Source organism: Gadus macrocephalus, chromosome 18, assembly GCF_031168955.1.
Source record: "Gadus macrocephalus chromosome 18, ASM3116895v1".
NCBI lineage: Eukaryota > Metazoa > Chordata > Actinopteri > Gadiformes > Gadidae > Gadus > Gadus macrocephalus.
In genome coordinates this window covers 16,201,748-16,224,410 of record NC_082399.1, presented here as the reverse complement: position 1 = coordinate 16,224,410, position 22,663 = coordinate 16,201,748, and the positions used below count along the sequence as shown (strand labels likewise).

Here is a 22,663-nt window from a genome sequence, read left to right as displayed (position 1 = left end):
CTTAATGTAATTTTGGCTAAAAAAGTTGCATAGTGGGCCTTTAAGATGGGCGTTCGGCCTTCTCTCCCTGTCAAAGACGTGCAAGTGGAAGCCCCTAACGGCCTCTGCAAAAGATGAATGGCGGGTGCTTAAGCAGGTCGTACCCACCCCTTGTCGGAATGATATCCTGTGCCCATGATAATCATTTCTCCGGTCATTTAGGCATTAATAAAACGTCGGATTGCATCTTGCGTAAATTCTTTTAGCCAGGTCTCAAAGGTGATGTTGCGAAATATTGCAAGATGTGTCACATTATGCAGAGGCGGGCCGTACTATTAGGCAAATCAGGCATTTGCCTGGAGCCCTGGGCCCCATAGAAGGCCTTTGGGGGTCCCCAAAAGGCCCTCTCTAAATTTTTTCCCCGTATTTATTGTTTTTATAAAAATCTATCCACAATATTAGCATCGGGATGTCTAATTACTCATATTTTGACGGTCTTTCCGTGTACACCCCCCTTCAGGCTGCACTACATGGACTATTCCATGTTACACGCATCACGCTCATCCCACGAGAGAGGGAGGGAGGGAGAGAGAGGGAGAGGGGGAGAACAAGCTCAGAGACAGGAGAGGAAAAGAAACAGTGAGACAGAGAACAAGCTCAGAGACAGGAGAGGCAAAGAAACAGTGAGACAGAGAGACGGAGAACAAGCTCAGAGACAGGAGAGGCAAAGAAACAGTGAGACTGAAGAGGTAAAGGATGACATCTTAGGTCAACAGCCAGTGTAATATGTGTCACCATAACTAGCTTTTTGTTTTGTATGCTATTCTCACTTTGCAGGTGACACAAATAGATCACAATGCCCTGTCCAACCCCCTGCTGTGACCTACTGGAAACCTAAGGTAAATAAATAATTAACAGTTGCATGAAAGAAGGACAGTGACTTTTGCTCATCCCTTGTATGGAGTGTCTCATTATGCCATATTAGGTACATTAGACCGGTAGATACAGGGGCCCCAAAATCACTGTTTGCCTGGAGCCCCAAAAGGCCTAAGTTCTTCACTGCACATATGCCAAGTCACAGGCATGCCTAACCAGCTTATTCCCCCAGCTCCATTGCAGCCGATACCTCATGACTGAACCGTTTGAAAACGTAATTCTCGACTGCGTTGGTCTGTTGCCGCAAACTAAGTCGGGCAAGGAGTACTTGCTCACCGCTATGTGCACTGTGACACGTTTTCCCGAATTGGCTGAGGAAAACCTTGGCTTTAGCCAGAAACGAATGAAACAGCGTTACGATCGAAAAGATGTCCTGCATGAGTTTATACCTGGGTATAAGATCATGGTGTTTCTCCCCCATTCTCGGCTCCGCTCTTCAACCGCGCTATACCGGTCCATATCGTGTCGAAAGACGTGTCGTGAGGTTAATTGCGTCATAGCCACACCAGACAGGAGGAAGACATCTCGCTTGTGTCATATCAACATGCTCAAACGCTATTGTGAGCCAGATGCCGCTGCTAAAGTTAACGTCCCCGTTGAAGGGATTGATTCAGTGGTTGCGCTGTCCAGCACAGCTAGTGCTGAAACTTGAGAATAGATTCTATAGAACGGAAAATAATAATGCATTATTATAACATTGAACTTAGATCATCCATAACCCGGCTCATCTGTGTATGGATTCAACAACATGATAAAGTGGAATCAAACCACAAGACACATGGTTTCCAGTTTATTAATAGAAAACAACCCTCCTCTTTGTCTTTAAAAGAAAAAACATGAGCTGATGCTTTGAGTACAAGCAAACGTATTTGGTCGTGAAACCAGACATAAAGAATGAATTATAAAGACATATAACTTTTCATGAAGCACAAGATGTCCTTCCAAAAAGATGACTGAAGATATTCTTTGTACACGGACCAATTCACTACCTTACACAATTGACAACCATGAAATACAAATTTTAAAATACAGGACTTTATTGAAGTGAAATTAAGTACATTTGTACTTGTAGATGAGCTACTGCAAGAGCAAATACACCTTGAGTGTGATTGGACGAGCAACCGTCAGGTCTTCATTCCCAGTTTGGCTTTCTGTTAGAAAGGAATAACAACTGCTTAGTTTAGTTTACCCAGTTTGAAACAAGATTTAACATTTCTGTTTTCTTAACCGCAGTTTTTAGTGTAAACTACACTAACAACTGCTTAGTGTAGTTTACCCAGTTGGAAACAAGATTTAACATTTCTGTTTTCTAAGAAACACAGGTCTAAATGAGTGAAACTAGTTCATGCAGATCAATAATAGGCTCTGGTGGACCCCACACACACTTACAATCCCTGAGGCTTGTTTGGGCTTGACGCTGAAGGTGGCCTTCTCCTTGGCCTGCTTGAAGCGTTCCTCTGCAGCCTTCAGCCTGGAGGAAGAGGCAGAGGATGGGAGGTTCAAGGCTTAATAAGACTTTATCAACCTAGAATTCACAGTTGAATATTCAGGAAGGGAATGATGCTGTTGATAAGATTGATAGATAAGGACTGGATAAATGTAATAACAGTATCTAACAAATTGCTTATTCCCTTTGTATTCTGAGAAGTATTGTTATGCATGAGGCAAAATTCGCAATTTGGAATCCAAGCACTACCAAGCGTTTTACAGACCAGCGACAACATGTAAGGAGATTACCTACAGGTGAAACCTACCAGTACTTAGCCTACCTATACTTAGGTCAACCTGTACTTATACTTCCTGTACTCAGCCTACCTGTACTGGAGCATCTGCTTGTTCTCCCTCTTCCACTGGTCCTTGAAGTCAGAGGAGAACTCGTGCCAGAGGGTGAAGAAGGTTCCAGGGGAGATCTCCTTCTCCCCTGACCGGGCCTTCACCGAGAAGGACACGCTCAGCTCCAGGAACCTAGAACCAGTTCACCAGTCAGTCTACAAGAACCAGTTCACCAGTCAGTCTACAGGAACCAGTTCACCAGTCAGTCTACAGGAACCAGTTCACCAGTCAGTCTACAGGAACCAGTTCACCAGTCAGTCTACAGGAACCAGTTCACCAGTCAGTTTACAGGAACCAGTTCACCCGTCAGTTTACAGGAACCAGTTCACCCGTCAGTCTACAGGAACCAGTTCACCCGTCAGTCTACAGGAACCAGTTCACCAGTCAGTCTACAGGAACCAGTTCACCAGTCAGTCTACAGGAACCAGTTCACCAGTCAGTCTACAGGAACCAGTTCACCAGTCAGTCTACACCGGAACCAGTTCACCAGTCAGTCTACAGGAACCAGTTCACCAGTCAGTCTACAGGAACCAGTTCACCAGTCAGTCTACAGGAACCAGTTCACCAGTCAGTCTACAGGAACCAGTTTACCAGTCAGTCTACAGGAACCAGTTCACCAGTCAGTCTACAGGAACCAGTTCACCAGTCAGTCTACAGGAACCAGTTCACCAGTCAGTCTACAGGAACCAGTTCACCAGTCAGTCTACAGGAACCAGTTCACCAGTCAGTCTACAGGAACCAGTTCACCAGTCAGCCTACACAGGAACCAGTTCACCAGTCTGTCTACAGGAACCAGTTCCCCAGTCAGTCTACAGGAACAAGTTCACCAGTCAGTTTACAGGAACCAGTTCACCAGTCAGTTTACAGGAACCAGTTCCCCAGTCAGTCTACAGGAACCAGTTCCCCAGTCAGTCTACAGGAACCAGTTCCCCAGCCAGTCTACAGGAACCAGTTCCCCAGTCAGTCTACAGGAACCAGTTCACCAGTCAGTTTACAGGAACCAGTTCACCAGTCAGTCTCCAGGAACCAGTTCACCAGTCAGTCTACACCGGAACCAGTTCACCAGTCAGCCTACACAGGAACCAGTTCACCAGTCAGCCTACACCGGAACCAGTTCACCAGTCAGTCTACACCGGAACCAGTTCACCAGTCAGTCTATACCGGAACCAGTTCACCAGTCAGTCTACACCGGAACCAGTTCACCAGTCAGTCTACACCAGGACCAGTTCACCAGTCAGTCTACACAGGAACCAGTTCACCAGTCAGTCTACACAGGAACCAGTTCACCCAGTCAGTCTACACAGGGACCAGCTCACCCAGTCAGCTCCCACACAACACGTCCCTGTATCGTAACAACGTAGAGGTTTGTTTGATTGGTCTGCTCACCAGAGGGTGATTGTTTATCAGATGTTTGTGAGACAAACGTCGTACCACACATCAAACCCAGTGTCCCTGAAACACTGGTTTGATTCCGGTACGGTATGAGTTATGAATAAAGCATGCTGTATGAATCCATGACCTAACCACTATTAAAGGAACATGGCGCAATAACTCCCGTTGAGGTCAGAGGTCACTCACGTTTTGTGAGTGTTGTTGAGTAGTGTGTCTTGTGTCTCCAGTTCACTTTTGGCTGTTAAAAAAGAACACACAAACAATTAAATGTACAGGTAAAAAACAAATAACATACCTTAAATGACACTTTGTTTACCAGTCAATGATAAATGATGCACATATTATGTGTAGTTTGAGTACCCCCTCAGCATGTGACCCACTGACGGCGCCACGGGCGCTTCCACTTTGGGTCAACCAAGGAAATGAAATAATATCAGTGGAACTCAAACCACCTTTACATGAGGCCGAGCACAAAGGAAGAGGAGTGAGAGGAACACAGAGGAAGAGGAGTGAGATGAACACAGAGGAAGAGGAGTGAGAGGAACACAGAGGAAGAGGAGTGAGATGGACACAGGGGAAGAGGAGTGAGATGAACACAGAGAAAGAGGAGTGCGAGGAACACAGAGGAAGAGGAGTGAGAGGAACACAGAGGAAGAGGAGTGAGAGGAACACAGAGGAAGAGGAGTGAGAGGAACACAGAGGAAGAGGAGTGAGAGGAACACAGAGGACGAGGAGTAGAATTAACTCCATGAGGGTGTTCTGCAGCTCTACCTTTGCTCAGGAACTCCTCCATGTTGTCCTTGAAGGGCTGAAGATGCTCTTCTTCTGAAAGCCGCACCACCTTCTCCACCTCGGCCGTGCACGCTGGGGAGGACAGGAGTGAACCATAGTGACGCACCAGAAACTTCAAAAGGATGCATGTGTTAAGCAGCAGACTAAAGAAAAGCACAACGTCTATAGTAAGAAAAAGCTGGGTATGAGACAGGAAAGGATACTAATTATATTCCAAAATTACTCCAAAGGTAAGATTTTATAAGCTTAAATTAGAACCTGATAGAAAGCAAGGACCCTGCCACAATAGCATCATATACCTTTCTACATTTTTAAATAACTGTTGAAGGTCCTCCAGTGCTTTGGTTTGGGTGCCTCGAAATGAAATGTTGGGTGCGCACCCCAAACCGTCTGTTGTAACACACAACAAATCAAATGCCTTCCCACTGCATAATGGGACAAGGCAGGGTTGCTGCATGAGCTCTTGTATTTTGGATTTAGCGCCTGAAACACTAGCCCTTAGAATAAGAAATCCCCTTAATATCAGCGGTATCCAGACTGTTCAGAGAGCCGTATCTCTCTGTACTGGACGACCTGCTCACTTTTTTTTGGTAAAGTTATTCCTAAAGAAATCATGTTCAATTCCATTTGGGTGAATGTAGAGAGCTCATTGAGAGCCGCTCTGATAGGGCTCGGGGACCCAAGAACGATGCTCTCCCTTCCTAGATCCCTTTATCTTTCAGGAGCTGCCCATCTGCTTCATTGTTTAAACAGATGGACTGCCTTCTATCTGGGGATATCAAGCACCTGGCGTCTCGCTAACAGGAGCTTGGAGATCGGGAGGACTAGCCCTCCTGTTTCCAACACTATAGTTGGGCTGCTAAGGCAACAGCCGTCGTGTTCAGGCAAGATCCCCGCCTTGGGGAAACATCCTTAGTGTGTGGCTTCATATGGAAGGATATGGAAATCGAAAAATCTATCTTTTTGCAATGCTATTATCTAAGGGGGAATCAGCAAATTAATTAGCATGTAACTAAATGTTAATTAATCATATTTTCGTTCCAAAACTCTGATAAGGGTTTTGATCCGGGAAGAACAGCACTTGGTATAATGAAAGATCTTCACATTGATGTTCGATTGATGTATTCTCAGAGTGGAACTCCTGCTGTTCTTCTTCTACCACCTGCTCAGCCAGCTGCTCGTTGTTGGTTCGTTACCTCGGAGGTCCTTCCTCAGTCGCAGCACGTCCTTGTGGAACTCCTCAAACTTCATCTGTGACGCCTGGAACAGGTCCTGGGGTTCTGGGAGGGGGTAGACGCACGTCTCCTTCCCAGCATCCTGACAACAGCAACAACAACAACAGAGAACGTTACATGCTGCTCACAGCGAGCCCCTTGTAGCTCCTGCTGCTTTCATTTCAACATGGTGTAAATGGGAGCGTAGAGATGTGTAGGACGATAAGGTTATCTACCTCGTCAAAGTGTTGGAGATAGTAAGCAACAATATACGACAGAAGACTTCTGGTGTTATCCTGTGAACAGAGAGCAAACATTTAAACATTTAAACATTTATAGATACACCGTTATTAAGTTATTTCTCCTTACACACTAAATAAATGTTCACTGACCAACCAGCCCACAGGGTAGATACAGCCTCTTTATTTATCCTATAACAAGTATTACATGTAGATACAGCCTCTTTATTGATCCTATATCTAGTATTACATGTAGATACAGCCTCTATATTGATCCTACATCAAGTATTTTATGTGTACAGCCTCTATATTGATCCTATATCTAGTATTACATGTAGATACAGCCTCTATATTGATCCTATAAATATAACAAGTGGATACAGTACTCGGTTGTCTGTCTGTCTATCTATCTGGTGCCACCCCACACAGTCCTCAGTCTCTCTGTCTGTCCGTCTGTCTGGTGCCACCCCTAACACAGTCAGTCAGTCAGTCAGTCAGTCAGTCAGTCAGTCAGTCAGTCAGTCAGTCAGTCAGTCTGTCTGTCTGTCTGTCTGTCTGTCTGTCTGTCTGTCTGTCTGTCTGTCTGTCTGTCTGTCTGTCTGTCTGTCTGTCTGTCTGTCTGTCTGTCTGTCTGACTGACTGACTGACTGACTGACTGACTGACTGACTGACTGACTGACTGACTGACTGACTGACTGACTGACTGACTGGTGCCACCCCTCACACAGTCCTCAGTCTGTTTGTCTGTCTGGTGTCATTCTGTTTGTCTGTCTGCTGTCAGTCTGTCTGTCTGTCTGGTGCCACCCCTCACACAGTCCTCAGTCTGTCTGTCTGTCTGGTGTCAGTCAATCACTCTGTCTGGTGTCAGTCTGTCTGTCTGTCTGGTGTCAGTCTGTCTGTCTGTTGGGTGTCAGTCTGTCTGGTTTGACTCACGGCGCTCTTGACGTCCTTGATCTTGGGGAGGATGTCCAGGTTGAAGCCGTCCGCCTGCCCTCTGCTGCGGTTCCCTCCGTTCATGAAGTTACCGAAGGCCAGGATCAGGCCCAGCACCTTCATGACGCCCTCTCCGGTCCGCAGAGTCTGGAAGGGGAGCCGGTAACGGTCAAAATATAGTAATGTCGGATAGACCAAGTCAAAACGCAGATCTGACCACGTCACTCAGCGACCATTACCGACCACTTGTCATCGCAGAGGGTGGCAAAACAACAGCTATCTCCTCATCTTCTGGTCCACTCCAGATTCAAACACTGCGTGACTATTTTGTTAGTGTTTTAGGAACTGAGGCAATATAGAGAAAATGGTTCAACCAACCCTTTGACTTGGTGTGCAAGGCAGCACTGTCTCTTCCTTGTTAGTTTGAAAAAACAATTAATGTAAATGTTTTTGGGGTAAATATCATATTTACATAATTGTATGTAGATATCTTTTGAGTTGAATAGCTCAACTATTAAACGGAAGGTACCTAATGCAGTGGCATATCATTGAATAATTCACAATACTAGACTACCACCTAGTGCACATATTTGGAAATACTGAATAGAACACATGCCACAACTACAATTTTTGTTCATTAAAAGACCAGCCTCTGTGTGATGTTCGGTCTCTGTCTAATTTGTTATTTCCCACCAAAATCCTCTCCGTTTGTCCAGGCTCCTGGGAGAAGCTGCAATATTGGGGTTTAAGAACTGTCTGGAAGCCAAAGAGTTCATATAGAAAGAGCAACAACCAGGCAGATGAGGCTCTAGCGTTTGGCAGGGCATCAAACACAATGGGCTTGTGATCAGATAAGCAATATACTTGATCACACATTTCGGCCTTACAGACAGGCAAACCACAAAGGAAATCCAGACCAGTGTGGCCAAACTGGGGGGAGGACCACTGACGTTTTGAAGAAGATTCAACGAGTCAGCAAGGTTCCTCAACCCTTATTAAAGGTAAAGTAGGAGAGCAACAAAGACCAATATGAATGTATCTATGCTGAAGTGGAATAGAATTCAGTTTGTATCCCATTCGGAATAGTGGAGGCCAGCAGATCAGACCACTGGTTTAAAGTCTGGGAACAATAAAGGTCAATCTGAGACCGATCTGAGATCGGTCCCTGGCTTGCCTCTCACTAGCATGGCTCCGCCCGCCTACTTACTTCCGCTCAATTTTCATTTCCCTTCAGTACCACGTCAGTGTTTGTGGTATATTCTCAGGTTTTCTCCGGCCAAATTTGCCGGTCCAATCAGCAAACAGAGGGGGTGGCTGAGAACAACGAGGTTGCGCTAGTTTCAGTTGTAGTCAAATGTTAGCGATTGGTTATGGCAGATCCAGAGTGGCACTGGGCAGATCCAATCGTTTTAAACTCCAACAGACACCCTCCTTAAGTGAGTTAAAGTTTGTCAATGGATTCTCAAATGGAATTAAGCACGAGTCTGGAAGGACCATGCTCACCTCCCACAGGACTTAAGTTAAAAAAAATATCCATTTAGACGTAAAGTACGCAGTGGAGGATGTACAACGCTTTACCCAAAACGACAAAAAAGTACATTTGTCATAAGAAAGTGAAAAAATATATGCTGTCTACGTACTCAGTATAGCGAGTACAGTGGGTCTTTATAAGCTGTATGTGACTGAGTCCAATGAGTCAGAGAGGAGCGCTCTAGCTAGGCGGCCGACTGTAGAAAGAAGTGAACCACATTGTGGTTCATCTAGAAGTCGAGGTTCAAAGATGATGCTTTAAACCTGCACTATTTAAGCATCCCTATTGGCTTGAGTTGAACTCTTATACTTACAGGTAACAGCTGCTGACCATTTTCCCACAGTGGGGTTTGGTTAGGTATCCTGACATGCCAGATTGGTTTGGTACACAGAACCATCTGGGAAGTGGATGTACCAAGCTTCATATAATATAGTCCCCCAAAGGATGCTGATTGGTCAGAAACATTGTGGTTCGGCCAAAAGCACAGAACTTGGTGCTTGGCCAGATGGATTCTGGATGAACGTGATCTCGCCAATCGAGATGCTTCGAAGGTTAGGGTGAAAGTGGACCAGAAGAAAAATGATGTATAGATACAAATATCCTGGATGGATTCACACGTGGATGGGCTTGTTTTGTTCCTGAGGAACTGATATTTTGTCCTGGAGTAAATAGCTGCTGTAGAAAAGTATAATGCAGGTTTAAGTTGTTCTGTGGATATAGATTTGTATTGTTATTATTGAATTGCTGGGATTTCAAGATGCTGGAGTTGTAACTGAAGGGTTCTGTTACCTTGCACACTCGCTGCATAATGTCCAGCTTACGGACTATCGAGGAAATACATTCCGTGAAGCTGGACTGGAAGAGGATGCAAAAAACTCGCTCGTGGAAGTTGGGGATCTGGGCCAGCTGGAACAGGAACCTGAGAATAAACGAGACCGGCAGGCAGCGTCAAACCCAGCCAACATGTTACAGTTAGTTGTTTAAAGGGGGAAAGAAAGGACAAGGCTTGCTGGTGGTACCATGGTGGGCTGCCATCTGGTTTGTACATGTTATTGGTAGCATTAGTGTGGACGCAGGAAGACGTACTGTTCAGGTTTGTCTAGGGGCTTGGCGTGGTCCTTCTCTTTAGAAGACTTGAGATGTTTATCGATCTTCTCCATCTCCTCCTGTTGTGCTCTCTACAACTCAAAAAAACATTTGGTTAAAAGGGCTATGTGGAAGAGAATGAGCAACAACACAGTAAATATGTTTCTTACGTTTTCGTAGAGGGCCTGCAAGGTCTCCAGATCCACTACGGAATTATCCAGGTTAAGGATGGCTGGGGACCACAGGGCACACATGGGCTTCACATCTCTGATATGTTTTGGCTCTACTTAAGTGTTTAACGTGGTCATACTAATGCATCATAATCAGTACTATTATGAACTGAGAAACAGAAAAAAATATTCAGAGAGCAAAAACACAGGACTTGTACGGTGGAGGTCGGAGAAACGTTAGTGACACGCGGTCGGAAGGATAACGCCAACGGCGGAGTCCAGCTCAGCCACAATGAGAGGTTGTCTCAGTCAGCTGAAACTAGAACTGCTTTTGGACTTTCCAGTATTGAATGTACTTTGATGCAGCAAGGTGAATAAAAGCCATGGCTATTATGGTGCAACAGCAAAGAACTACAGCCTCAAAGAGCAGAGAGACAACCTAAAGCTTTAAAGCCCCCAGGCCAGTGGGCAGACCTAATCCTGGTGACAGCTGCATAGGGTCCAATCTGCTAATGGACAGACTCCCACACCACCCCAACATGTATGCCCCTTGGTACAGCGATGGTATCTGTTATACATTACTGTATGGGCCCCTTCACAGGTCCAGCCCTCTACACATTCCCAGAGGAATCAAAGGGGTACAATGTTTAAATATAATCGAAATGGCACTGAGGGATTTCCTCTGAGATGTCTTGGGTTTGCTTCAGGCCGGATCTTGCACGACAAAGAGTCAGTGTTTAAATCTGATTGGCTCAAGTTTCAACATGTTCATATGTGGAAATCGGTTGAAGCCCAGCCAAGAACAACCTCTTATGAATTCAATAAATCGATCAATCAAGCTTTTGCCCTTCTGCTCAACAGGGGCTTTCTATCCTCCATGAGCTCACCTGAGGATAACACAGATATTCTAGCTTCTGGAACATATGGGCCACAAAGAGCTCAACTATTGACTTCATAAAAAGGTGTCAAACAACTCAGATAATGCCAGAGCCTAGTCTCATGATTATGATTAGTTAAAGTCAATTAAAGTTAAAGTTACCATGCTGGATGTCCTTCATGTCCAGGTGGAGAGAAGACATCAGAATCCCCACAGCCTGTGATCGCTTGTTGTTGAGTAATTTCACAACCTGGGGAAATACACACACACACACAGACAGACACACACACACACACACGCACACACACACGCACAAGCACACGCACACACACACACACACACACACACACACACACACACACACACACACACACACACACACACACACACACACACACACACACACACAAATGCACACAAAACACACACACAAACGCACACAATGTGAGGATAAAGATGAACACAGAATCCTTACAAAATAAGGAAATAACAAAATATCTGACTTCATCATTGGAAGTGCATTCCCAATAATCTTAAGTAGCCCCCTCTTATGGAAGAGCTGCTGCTTCCTGTACTGGTGCTGTACTGGTACTGTACTGGTGCTGTTCTGGTACTGTCCTGGAGTTGGCAGGGCCTGGGGCCCCAGCGTTGCATGGGGATATATCATGCAACACTATTCATGAAATAGTTCCTTATGTGTGCTGGGCTTCTCTCTCCTGTTTGAGGCACGTTGTAAGTTAACATGGGATTTATTTATTGAGTTGCATTTTAAGATTTATTTTTAAAAAGTGTTCAGCGTATTATTATTTAGAAAAACTTTGTGTAAATATTTTTTTCTGAGATTGTTTTTTGTTGACCATTCTTTGTTCAATAGTTGAGGCCAGTATATTCCTGTCGCCCTCACCTCAGACTGGGGGATACAGTGAATGACGAAGGGTTAGGAGGAAGGGCAGGGCTTCTGGGGGTCTGCTGTGAGCATGTTCTTCATGTGTTCCCCTGCGCCCGCCTCACTCACCTGCTTGGCCTTGGACTTGGTGATGGTGTCCGACAGCGGCTTCTTCTTCTCCTTCACGGCCGTCTTGGAGAATAAATCCACAAACTCCTGGAAGTCCACCGGGGGTTCCTCGATGCTTTCCCAGACCAGCGCGGACGCCACCTCCCTGACAACACCAACACACACCAATGTTAGACACAATCTGCACTTATACATGTACATCATTCTGTCAGGAGTTAAGAAGGTGGTTCTAGAACGTCAGCTGACAGTCACTGACAGCTGATCGTGGGCTAGGCCCTGTCTAACACTGTCTCCCCATAGCTGCTCTTGATCCCACAGCACCTTTAATACATGAACCCATCACTGATTAGAATAAGTAGGAGGTACTCATTATCACTGATTAGAATAAGTAGGAGGTACTCATTATCACTGATTCGAATAAGTAGGAGGTACTCATTATCACTGATTCGAATAAGTAGGAGGTACTCATTATCGCTGATTTGAATAAGTAGGAGGTACTCATATCACTGATTTGAATAAGTAGGAGGTACTCAGCATAATTGATTTGATCAAGTAGTTCATCCTGAATGTACCAATTTGCACCAAAAAAATTAACACTTCTGTAAAGACGTTTACCTCAGCTGCTATTCTTATGATCTGTATATTTCATATTTATTTGTTATTTTATATTATTTTAACTTTATTTGATACGCATATTTTTTACCTTTCTTATATACTTAAAATGTTGTTGTTGTGAATGGCACCGTTTGGATGAACTTTAAATTTCACTGTACTATGTGCAATGAGAATCAAGAGAATTCTATTCTAGGAGGTATTCAGTGTTATTGATTGAATAAGTAGCAGGTACTCAGTATTAAGGATTTGAATAAGTAGCAGGTACTCAGTGTTAATGATTTGAATAAGTAGCAGGTACTCAGTGTTAATGATTTGAATAAGTAGCAGGTACTTCTTGGTCAGCAGCTGTATGCGCGTCCAGTAGAGGGGCTTCATGGGCCTGGGGGGCTCCAGGGCCGCCTTCCGGGGGGGCTTGTCCTGCATCATGCCCAGAGCGAACAGCCCCATGGGCAGAGGAGGGGGCAGGCTGCCCAGCGCCCCCGGGGCGCCGAACAGGGGAGGGGCCGGGGGGCCGCCGCTCGGAGGCGGAGGCGGGGGTGGGGGCGGACAGCCAGCCCCTGACCCGGGTAAAGGAGGTGGAGGAGGAGGTGCAAGTCCACCTGGTAGTGGAGGAGGAGGAGGTGGTGCAAGTCCACCTGGTAGTGGAGGAGGAGGAGGTGGTGCAAATCCACCTGGTAGTGGAGGAGGAGGAGGTGGTGCAAATCCACCTGGAAGTGGAGGAGGAGGAGGTGGTGCAAATCCACCTGGTAGTGGAGGAGGAGGAGGAGGTGCAAATCCACCTGGTAGTGGAGGAGGAGGAGGAGGAGGAGGAGGAGGAGGTGCAAATCCACCTGGTAGTGGAGGAGGCGGAGGTGGTGCAAATCCACCTGGTAGTGGAGGAGGAGGAGGTGGAGGAGGAGGAGGAGGAGGAGCTCCAGGCATGCCAGGCCAAGGTGGGGCGGGTGCCATTGCACCTGCTGGTATTAATGGTGGTGGGAGGGAAGCGGGTGGAGCGATTGACATGTGCCCTGGAAGAGGTGGAGGTGGTGGGGGTGGAGGAGGGGCCATCATGTGCCCTGGCAGAGCTGGCGCTCCGCTCTGTAGCTGGCATGTACACTGAAACTCGGCCTGCACGGCTTTGGGCGAGGTGGGAACGGGGAGGCCGTGTTCCCGGAGCTGCTGCTCCTCTCCGGTGAAGCCGTTCACCATCAGCGGGTCGGCAGTGCAGGGCACTCCGAACCGGTAGCTGTCCTCCATGGGCGACGTCTGCACCGACTTGGCCTCCAGGACCCCCCCGAAGGCCTCCGTCTGGAGATGGACGTCACACACCGCCCGGGGGGGGGCCTCCTCGCCTTCCCCGCCCTCCCGCTCGGGGTGGTCCGCCGTGAGCTCCGCGGTGTCGGGCGGTGCGGCGGGCGGAGAGGCGGGGCACTCCAGCTCGGCGATCTTGGTGCGGAGGTCCTCGATGGTCTGCTCCAGCTGCTGGATGACGTTGATGTGCTCCTCCTTCAGATGGACCGTCTTCAGGAGGGACTCCTCCTGGACAGAGGACAACGTTAGAGCTTTGACTGACCCTCTCCATTAATAAAGGGGCACAGTGTTAAGCACATCAAACCAACTCATAGAGCCCCCCCAGGGAAGACGACGACTAGAACATTGACAGGCTGTTGAGGCCAACTCTGGGCCCGTCATGCATGGACCATCTATACCATGTTGAGGTCATCCTGGAGCAACTCCGAGCATAAGGGGCAGAGACGCAGGCCAGCCATGACGAAAAAAGAGTACAGTGATGCATTGTGGAACGTTTTATAACACTGCCCTTGTGTTATAAAAACACAAGTGCATAATACATTAACAAGCAAGTAGAAATCGGGAAAGAGTGTCCAGAAAAAATGCCAAATTACAACCACCGCACTGTCCGCACATTATAATAAAATAAGGACATGGTGAATACATTTTAGTACGACACAAAGAGTTACCATCCCGTCTAGATTCATATCGAGAAGGGGTCCCTTACTTTAAACAGCGCTCATTACAATAGATGACGCTACTGCCATCTAGAGGTGGGAAAATTAAGGCCGGATAATAAATGACTCAATGTTATTGTTCAGTATTGTGACGTTGTTGTTTAGTCATTGCAAAAAGTTAAGTTATCGTTGCTAGGGTTTGTAGTCTAATTTATATTATGTTGAGATAGGAAAATCAAATCCAAATATCAGGAACAAAATACCATAAAATGACCATATAACTCTAACTAATGAATTTACCCTCACATGGACTTTTCACAACTAAATGTATAATTCATAAGCGTATAGTAATTGATATAGATATTGTAAACATTATGATTATGATTATAGTGATCTTATATTTGTCCATATTGCCCAACTTTCTCTGCAGCTACTCATTGATAGTGTGCTTTGTCCCCCGTCATCTTCCAAGCCTATGTTCTCCGAAAATATATTTACCGGAAGGTATTTCATCCCCTCCTCCTTGGTTTCTGGATCCATAGTTTCTGACAGATGTTCTGGGGGACAGAAGGTTAACATGTTCACACCAGACACCTTCATCCAGGACCGCCTTCAAGTGAGGCAGAGAGCTCAACATGGCCTCATTCTTCATCAATGCAAGAAATAGAAATCACAATCTGGCCACAGTGGCTAGAACAGTCCAAACAACAGTGTGTGTGTGTGTGTGTGTGTGTGTGTGAGTGCGTGTCTGTGCGTGTGTGTGTGGGTGTATGTGTGTGTGTGTGTGCATGCGCATGTGTGTGTCTGTGTGTGTGTGTGTGTTCGTGTTTGTGTCCATGCGTGTGTGTGTGTGTGTGTTTGTGTTCGGGTTGTATGCGCATGTGTGTGTGTGTGTGTGTGTGTGTGTGTGTGTATGTTTGCATCGTGTTCTTGTGCATGCTGTGTGTGTTTATGTGTGTGTGTTTGTGTGCATCTGTGTATGCGTGTGTGTGTGTGGGTGTGTGCAGGCGTGCGTGTGTGTGAGTTTGTGTGCATGCACATGTGTGTGTGTGTGTGTGTGTGTGTGTGTGTGTGTGTGTGTGCGTGCACGCACGTGTGTGTGTGTGTGTGTGTGTGCTTTTGACATGGTGGCTTCAATTCCCCCCCTTAGATCAGGCAAAAAATAAAGCTAAATCCAAATATACATCTCCTAAATGAATGACACACTAATCACACTCACCTTCGCATTCCTCTAAAGACGGTTAAATATAGAAAGGAAACAATTGATGAAAAATTGTTAAAAGAGATACTTTCATGAAGTGGAAAGAGTCGGAGCAAGGTAGACAGCAAAGGAGGTGTGTGGTGGCGTTCTCTCTCCTTACCGCTGTCTGTGTGTTGTGGTCCGGTCCTGTCAGGTTCTCCGGCCCCAGCTCTTACTGAGGGCCAAAGACCCCTGACCTGAGCAGGCAGGCGTCCCTCAAAGTGCTCCATGGAGTTGGGGGGCTGGCTGACTGCTGCCCATGTGTACAGCTGCTCCTGCTGCTCAGACACAGTGGGGAGGAGGAGGAGGACGGTGACCCACCACACAGACGTCTTCTGATGCTTTCACCCAACGCTCTGGGTCCAAGGCCCAACGGCTCAGCCTCCCTCCTGTCTTCCTCTTGTCTCCCTCTTATCTCCCTACTGTCTCCTTCTGGTCTCCCTATTGTCTCCCTCTTGTCTCCCTCTTGTCTCCCTACTGTCTCCCTACTGTCTCCCTACTGTCTCCCTCCTGTCTCCCTCCTGTCTCCCTCTTGTCTCCCTACTGTCTCCCTACTGTCTCCCTACTGTCTCCCTCCTGTCTCCCTCCTGTCTCCCTCTTGTCTCCCTCCTGTCTCCCTCCTGTCTCCCCCCTTCCTCCCCCTCGTCTCCCTCTAGTCTCCCTCTAGTCTCCCTCTTGTCTCCCTCTTATCTCCCTCCTGTGTCCCTCCTGTCTCCCTCCTGTCTCCCCCCTTCCTCCCCCTCATCTCCCTCTAGCCTCCCTCTAGTCTCCCTCTTGTCTCCCTCTGATCTCCCTCTTGTCAACCTCTTGTCTCCCTCTGGTCTCCCTCTGATCTCCCTCTTGTCTCCCTCTGGTCTCCCTCTGGTCTCTCCCAGAGCTCTTCTCTATGGAAATCTTGATTTCTGATCCAGAAACTTTTGGTTATTTTGCTGAAGTATTTTTGGTTTATGGATTTCATTGATTCAGTTTCGGTTAACTATTTATATTTTCTGCCATTTGATTTTGTTCTAATAGTCCTATTTTCAAATAGTTCTAATCCAAAGAGCTTAATAAAATGAGCTAAAGGACAGAGATGCAGTGAGGATGCTGTCTCCCCAGTACCAGTACCCAGTGGTGACTGGGTCCACTCACATCAAACCTGGCCGTAGCGGTGGTGGTGCTGGAGGTCATGTGGGCGGGGCTGCCCCCCAGCTGCTGCCTGAAGCACTCCGTGAAGGGGAGGAGCAGGCCCATGGCCAGGATCCTGGAGCACATCCTCTCAGCCTCCTCGGGCTCCGCCTGCTCCTGCTGCGTGAACAACTTCTCCAGGAGGGTCCGGCCTGAGGGGATAGGACGGGTGGAGGAGAGGGTGGAGGAGTGGGGAGAAAAGAGGGTGGAGGAGAGGGTGGAGGAGTGGGGAGAAGAGAGGGTGGAGGAGAGGGTGGAGGCGAGGTTGGAGGAGAGGGCGGAGGAGAGGGTGGAGGAGTGGGGAGAAAAGAGGGTGGAGGAGAGGGTGGAGGAGTGGGGAGAAGAGAGGGTGGAGGAGAGGGTGGAGGAGTGGGGAGAAGAGAGGGTGGAGGAGAGGGTGGAGGAGTGGGGAGAAGAGAGGGTGGAGGAGTGGGGAGAAGAGAGGGTGGAGCAGAGGGTGGATCAGAGGGTGGAGGAGAGGGTGGAGGAGAGGGTGGAGGAGAGGGCGGAGGAGAGGGTGGAGCAGAGGGTGGAGCCAGGGTAGTTTGACATGAGAGGGGGAAGGAACAACTGCACCCTACACTCCCTCCGTCACCCCCACAGAACAAGGATAACCAGTGTGCAGTGTCCTCCTTTTAGTGCAGAGTTTAACAAATAAAAGCTCAGTGGCTGCAATTGGAGACAGCCTGCATTTCTACAGCCAACCGACTAAATATTTGATGGACCAAAGTGGAACGGCTCCAGTAGCTCAGCTTGACTCCTGATTGTGGCCGTCTAACCCAGTTTGGGTTGACTCCAGTGTTCAAGCTGAGGTTCTTCCTGTTGAAGTCGTTCCCCCCCCCCGGAGCAGGCCGGGCCCGGGCCGCCACTCACCGCTGAAGACGTCCTGCAGGCCGCAGGCGGGGGCGTGGGCGAGGGACGGCCGCCGGGCGCTGCAGCACAGCGGCTGGCTGCCCCCCCGCAGCCGGTCCTCCGAGCCGGCTCCGTATCCCTCCAGGAACTCCCAGGAGCCCTCGCTCCCCTCGCCGGGCCCCCGGCCCCGCAGGCCCCTCTCCAGCTCCAGCTCCTCCGTCCAGTCGGCCGAGAGGCTCAGGGGCCGGCCCAGGCTGCGGGGCCCCTGGCGGCGCTGGACTCTGCGCCGCTCCGTTGGGCCTCTGACAAGCGTGCAGGGAGGCCAGAAAAACAATCAGGGCCGAGCTTTGATATCACATCACCGACATGGACCGCCATGACAACCGGCAACAACGGAGGGAAACCGATAGGCCAAGTGCGGCCAACCACGTTGAGGAGAGCCCCTCCCCTGCCCAGGGTCGGAGGGGGGGCGGACGCAGGGGCGGCTGAACCAGGTCGTTGTGTAGAGACAATCAAATGGGGCCCACAGTCCAAAATAACTCAAAGTGCTCTACGTTACAGAAAAAGTAATAAAGGGGTACTAACTATGCTACTATGACAGAAAACGCTAAGAAGTTCTCTTTAGGATGCCTCTCCGACAGTGACAACACTGTGAGGTGGACCTCTGACTATGTTACAGACAACACTGTGAGGTGGACCTCTGACTATGTTACAGACAACACTGTGAGGTGGACCTCTGACTATGTTACAACACTGTGAGGTGGACCTCTGACTATGTTACAGACAACACTGTGAGTGGACCTCTGACTATGTTACAGACAACACTGTGAGGTGGACCTCTGACTATGTTACAGACAACACTGTGAGGTGGACCTCTGACTATGTTACAGACAACACTGTGAGTGGACCTCTGACTATGTTACAGACAACACTGTGAGGTGGACCTCTGACTATGTTACAGACAACACTGTGAGTGGACCTCTGACTATGTTACAGACAACACTGTGAGGTGGACCTCTGACTATGTTACAGACAACACTGTGAGGTGGACCTCTGACTATGTTACAGACAACACTGTGAGGTGGACCTCTGACTATGTTACAGACAACACTGTGAGTGGACCTCTGACTATGTTACAGACAACACTGTGAGTGGACCTCTGACTATGTTACAGACAACACTGTGAGTGGACCTCTGACTATGTTACAGACAACACTGTGAGGTGGACCTCTGACTATGTTACAACACTGTGAGGTGGATGTGCCTCTACAGTCGTTACAGACCAAAGTGTAAGGCTCCCACTAGGCCGCCCCTAGGGCAGAGGAACAGTGAAGTGGCCTATAGGCTGCCCCTCTGGCCCACAGACATCAGACGTTCTGTGTACATCACTGGCGCATCCGACAGCTCCACTTTGCAGCTAATAAAAGACCCAGTGCTGATGTAGCTGCCCATCTTCTTAAAGGCAGTTCCGGGCTGGGTGATTGAACCATAGTAACCATCTCTCCTGGCTTCACAAAAACATCCGTTACCAATATCATTGCTCTAAACCACCTGCTCATACCGAATAGCGTTTAGCTCAAGCGTGCTCTGACCACAAATGGAGAAAATAGCAATAGAGCAAATTGTTATTTTGTAATTAATACAGACAGATTAAAAACTGCACTATAACAAACGTGTCATCACAAAGACCATGGTTCTATTGCTGTTCATATCCTGACCAACACGCTCATAGGAAATAATTCAAGGCAGTATCTGATAAGCAAAGGGATTTTAAGAAATGGTATAGGGATGTTTTTGTTACTTTGCTTTCATCACAGACTAGTATTATCTTTTAAACTCACTGAAAATAGCGAACTGTTTCATTAAGATTGAATAAGTGTGTTTGAACTAGACAGGATATGGCTTTAGGACAGTAGTATGTTTGATATGATAATATAAAAAAAACGCTTGTCATATATCCCACATATGATCTCAAAAACAACCTTCAACAACCACATCAAACAAACATGTTGGCAGTTTCACCGCTGTGAAAACATTTCATTCCAATGACCTGAATAGATCATAGATATTGTTATTATAACCTTGCTTCCTGTACTCATCCATTTTTGCTTTGTCCACTGCTAGTATGATCTTTGATTAATTCTACTGTAAACACAATCTTTCCAATGCACCTGAATCAATCAATCAACCTTAATGCATTAAGCTGCTGTAGGAAGGAATAGAGCAGAGAAGAGTTGAATAACCAAAGAAATGCCCATTCATCGCTCACCTGCCTGCACCTTTTAAATGAGGAAGACAGCAAAAGCGAAAGTTCAACTGAAAGCACTGAAGTTTGGTTGAAGTGCGACACAAAGAGAAGAGAGCCCGTGGCCCTGGGCCCACGTACCTGTGCACCTGGCTGTGGACCCTGCGGGGAGACTGGGGACTCTGTGACGGAGACAGACCCGGAGAGTGGCCCGGCGAGCTGAGCTGGCGGGTGGTGGTCTTGATGTACGAGGGGAAGATAGGGGGGTAGGGTTTGACGCTGGAACCCAGTGTGGAGTAGCTAGGAGCAGAGCACGTAGACATCTTGAGGAGCCGCGCTGAGACTGTGGGGCTCTCCTGTGGGGGCCACTGACTGGGGCCCCTCCTGGGCTGGGGAACAGGAACGAAGGCGCTGGTGCTGGTGCTGCTGAAGCAGTGTTGTTGTGACTCAGCACTCAGACACTCCGACAGAGACTCCTCACTGGTCCCCGTGCCAAGGGGGCCGCCCCCCTCTCGCGAGGCCCTCTCCGAGATCAAGCCCTCGATTGGCTCATCACTCGGAGAGTCTTCTTCACCACGGCCGTCCGAAGAACAAGCGGGTCCATCCAGACCAACCTGAACCTCCTCAACCATCCACTCCACGCCTCCCTCCCCTCCCTGCTCCTGAGCTGGGGGTTCAACAACGCTCTCCGATGACGCCGAGAGATCAGGAAGGGCTCTTGATGTCGCCTCGGCAACCAAGCCTTCCAAAGCAGCGCCATTGTCTGCTGTGGGGATGGACGCATAAGGAGAGGTGTTCTCCTCCAAAACACACCAGTCCTTTTGTCCCGGGGAGACCTCAGGGTCCTCCGGTACGCTCTGTGTCGTCCCCTCTCCATGCGCGCCCTCCCTCTGCTGTATCCCCAGCCCCCCTCTCCCTCCCCCTCCCCCTGGCTCTGCTACAGCCAGAGGGAGACAAGGAGTCGGTGGGAGGCCGTTTTGCCGGGCAGAGCTCAGTGGCCTCCCGGTGTCGAGGAACGACAACGCGTCCGAGCCCAGCTCCAACTCTGGGCTCGGCTGCGACGCCGGGGAGGTCAGGCTGCTGGCCTCCCCGCCGTCGTCCGGCCTGCTCTTCTGTCCCCCAGCGGGTCTCTGGTTCGGGCCCTGCCCTCCCCTGGGCTCGGGGAACAGCTGACCCCCGTTGTGCTTCTGTTGGTGCTGGAGTCTGATGGCCTGCTGGATGTCGGCCAGGAGGTCCTCCTGGTCGGTGGCTGAGTGGAAGCTGTAGATGTCCGTGTCGGACCCCGAGCTGGCCCCCTTGGGCCCGCCCTCCTCCGCGGGGGAGGCCGGCTCCGTGGGGGCCGGCGGCTGTGCTTTGCGTGTGCCGTCCTCTAGCGCCCCTCCACCGGCCTCTCTCTGGAGGGGGGGGTCTCTCCTCCGCCCCTCCGCCCCGCGCTGCGTAGCCGCGTCTGCGTTGGACGAGCCGAGCTTTCCTGCAGACAGGTCCGGTGTTTTGGTGCCCTGAGACTGAGCGCTGTCCAGCTCGTCTTGTTGCCATGCCAACACATCCTCCTTGGAGCCCGCTCCTCCTTTCCCCTTAAGGTTGCTCTTTCTCTTGCGGATCGAGAAAACGGACGACTTGGACTCGGATTTGTTTTTCTTCTTGGCTGGCCATGTGCCCGGCTCCCCCCCTCCGCCCCCCCCTTTCTTGCCTCTTTTTGTTTTGTCTCCTTCCCTCCATCCCTCGTCTAGAGCGGTGTTGCTTCCTTCCCCCGATGACGCGGCGGCTGCAGCCTTCCTGTGCTTAGCCTCCTGGTTGCCCATGTCTCTGGGAGGCTGCTCCGCTCAGGCCATGCAGAGCACGGCCGCTCCCATCGCGGGGAAATGTGCAGGCGCTCGGCGGAGTCCCCTTGATGTGCGCACGAGGCTGACGGAACAGGGCTGCTGCTGTTATTATGCTCCGCTCTTCCACCGTCCGCGTGATTGCGTTTTTTTTTTTCCCTTTCTGGTGACGAGGGGCGGAGAAGTGGCGACGTGGATGCTGATGCAGCTGAGATGGAGCGTGTGCTCACAGAGGCTCCTCCCCCCCCCCTCTCTCTCCTCCTCCCCTCTCTCCCCTCCTCCCCTCTCTCTCCTCCACTCGCCTGTCTTCCCCCCCTCCCATCTCCCCTCGCCAGCCCTTCTGCCGAGCGGAGTGACGCAAGATGCGCACTGGTGGGAGAACGTAGCTCATTACTGGAGCAACCGCGGCTGTGCTTCTGCGCAGAGCTCAACCCTGGTTACTGAGCAGGCTGGTGGGGGCTGGGGGGCCCGGGGGGAGGGAGAGAGAGAGAGAGAGAGAGAGAGAGAGAGAGAGAGAGAGAGAGAGAGAGAGAGAGAGAGAGCCTCTACATTGACAATCTTAACTGAGAAGCAGGTCTGAAAGAGAAATGGAAGCAGAGTGAGACAGGAGGGTGAGAAAGGAGAGCATAAGAGACAACATGGTAGCGGGAGTGCTGATGCTGTTAATGCGGTAGTGCACTGCCTTTGGGGTGCAGGCTCTGAGGCTGAGAAGGAGGGTGGGGGAGGCTGTGAGGAGAGGGGTGGGGGATGGCATGTTGATAGGGGTGGGGGATGGGAGCCC

At 49.2% G+C, this 22,663-nt stretch overlaps 1 protein-coding gene across 1 annotated transcript; it reads right to left on the bottom strand.

Moving 5' to 3' along the window:
* Positions 1–1,692: 1,692 nt before the first annotated feature.
* On the bottom strand, positions 1,693–22,131 carry LOC132446047 (formin-2-like). Its single transcript, XM_060036113.1, is given in 22 exon segments — positions 1,693–2,066; positions 2,305–2,386; positions 2,731–2,880; positions 4,327–4,378; positions 4,912–5,004; positions 6,129–6,249; positions 6,383–6,442; positions 7,319–7,465; positions 9,639–9,768; positions 9,936–10,027; positions 10,106–10,167; positions 11,145–11,232; positions 11,998–12,142; positions 12,944–13,440; positions 13,442–13,627; positions 13,630–14,130; positions 15,057–15,115; positions 15,778–15,789; positions 15,920–16,076; positions 16,930–17,117; positions 17,839–18,119; positions 20,204–22,131. Coding segments are annotated over 22 exon segments (4,791 nt in total). The 5' UTR covers positions 21,865–22,131; the 3' UTR covers positions 1,693–2,039.
* Between the last annotated feature and the right edge of the window lie 532 nt (positions 22,132–22,663).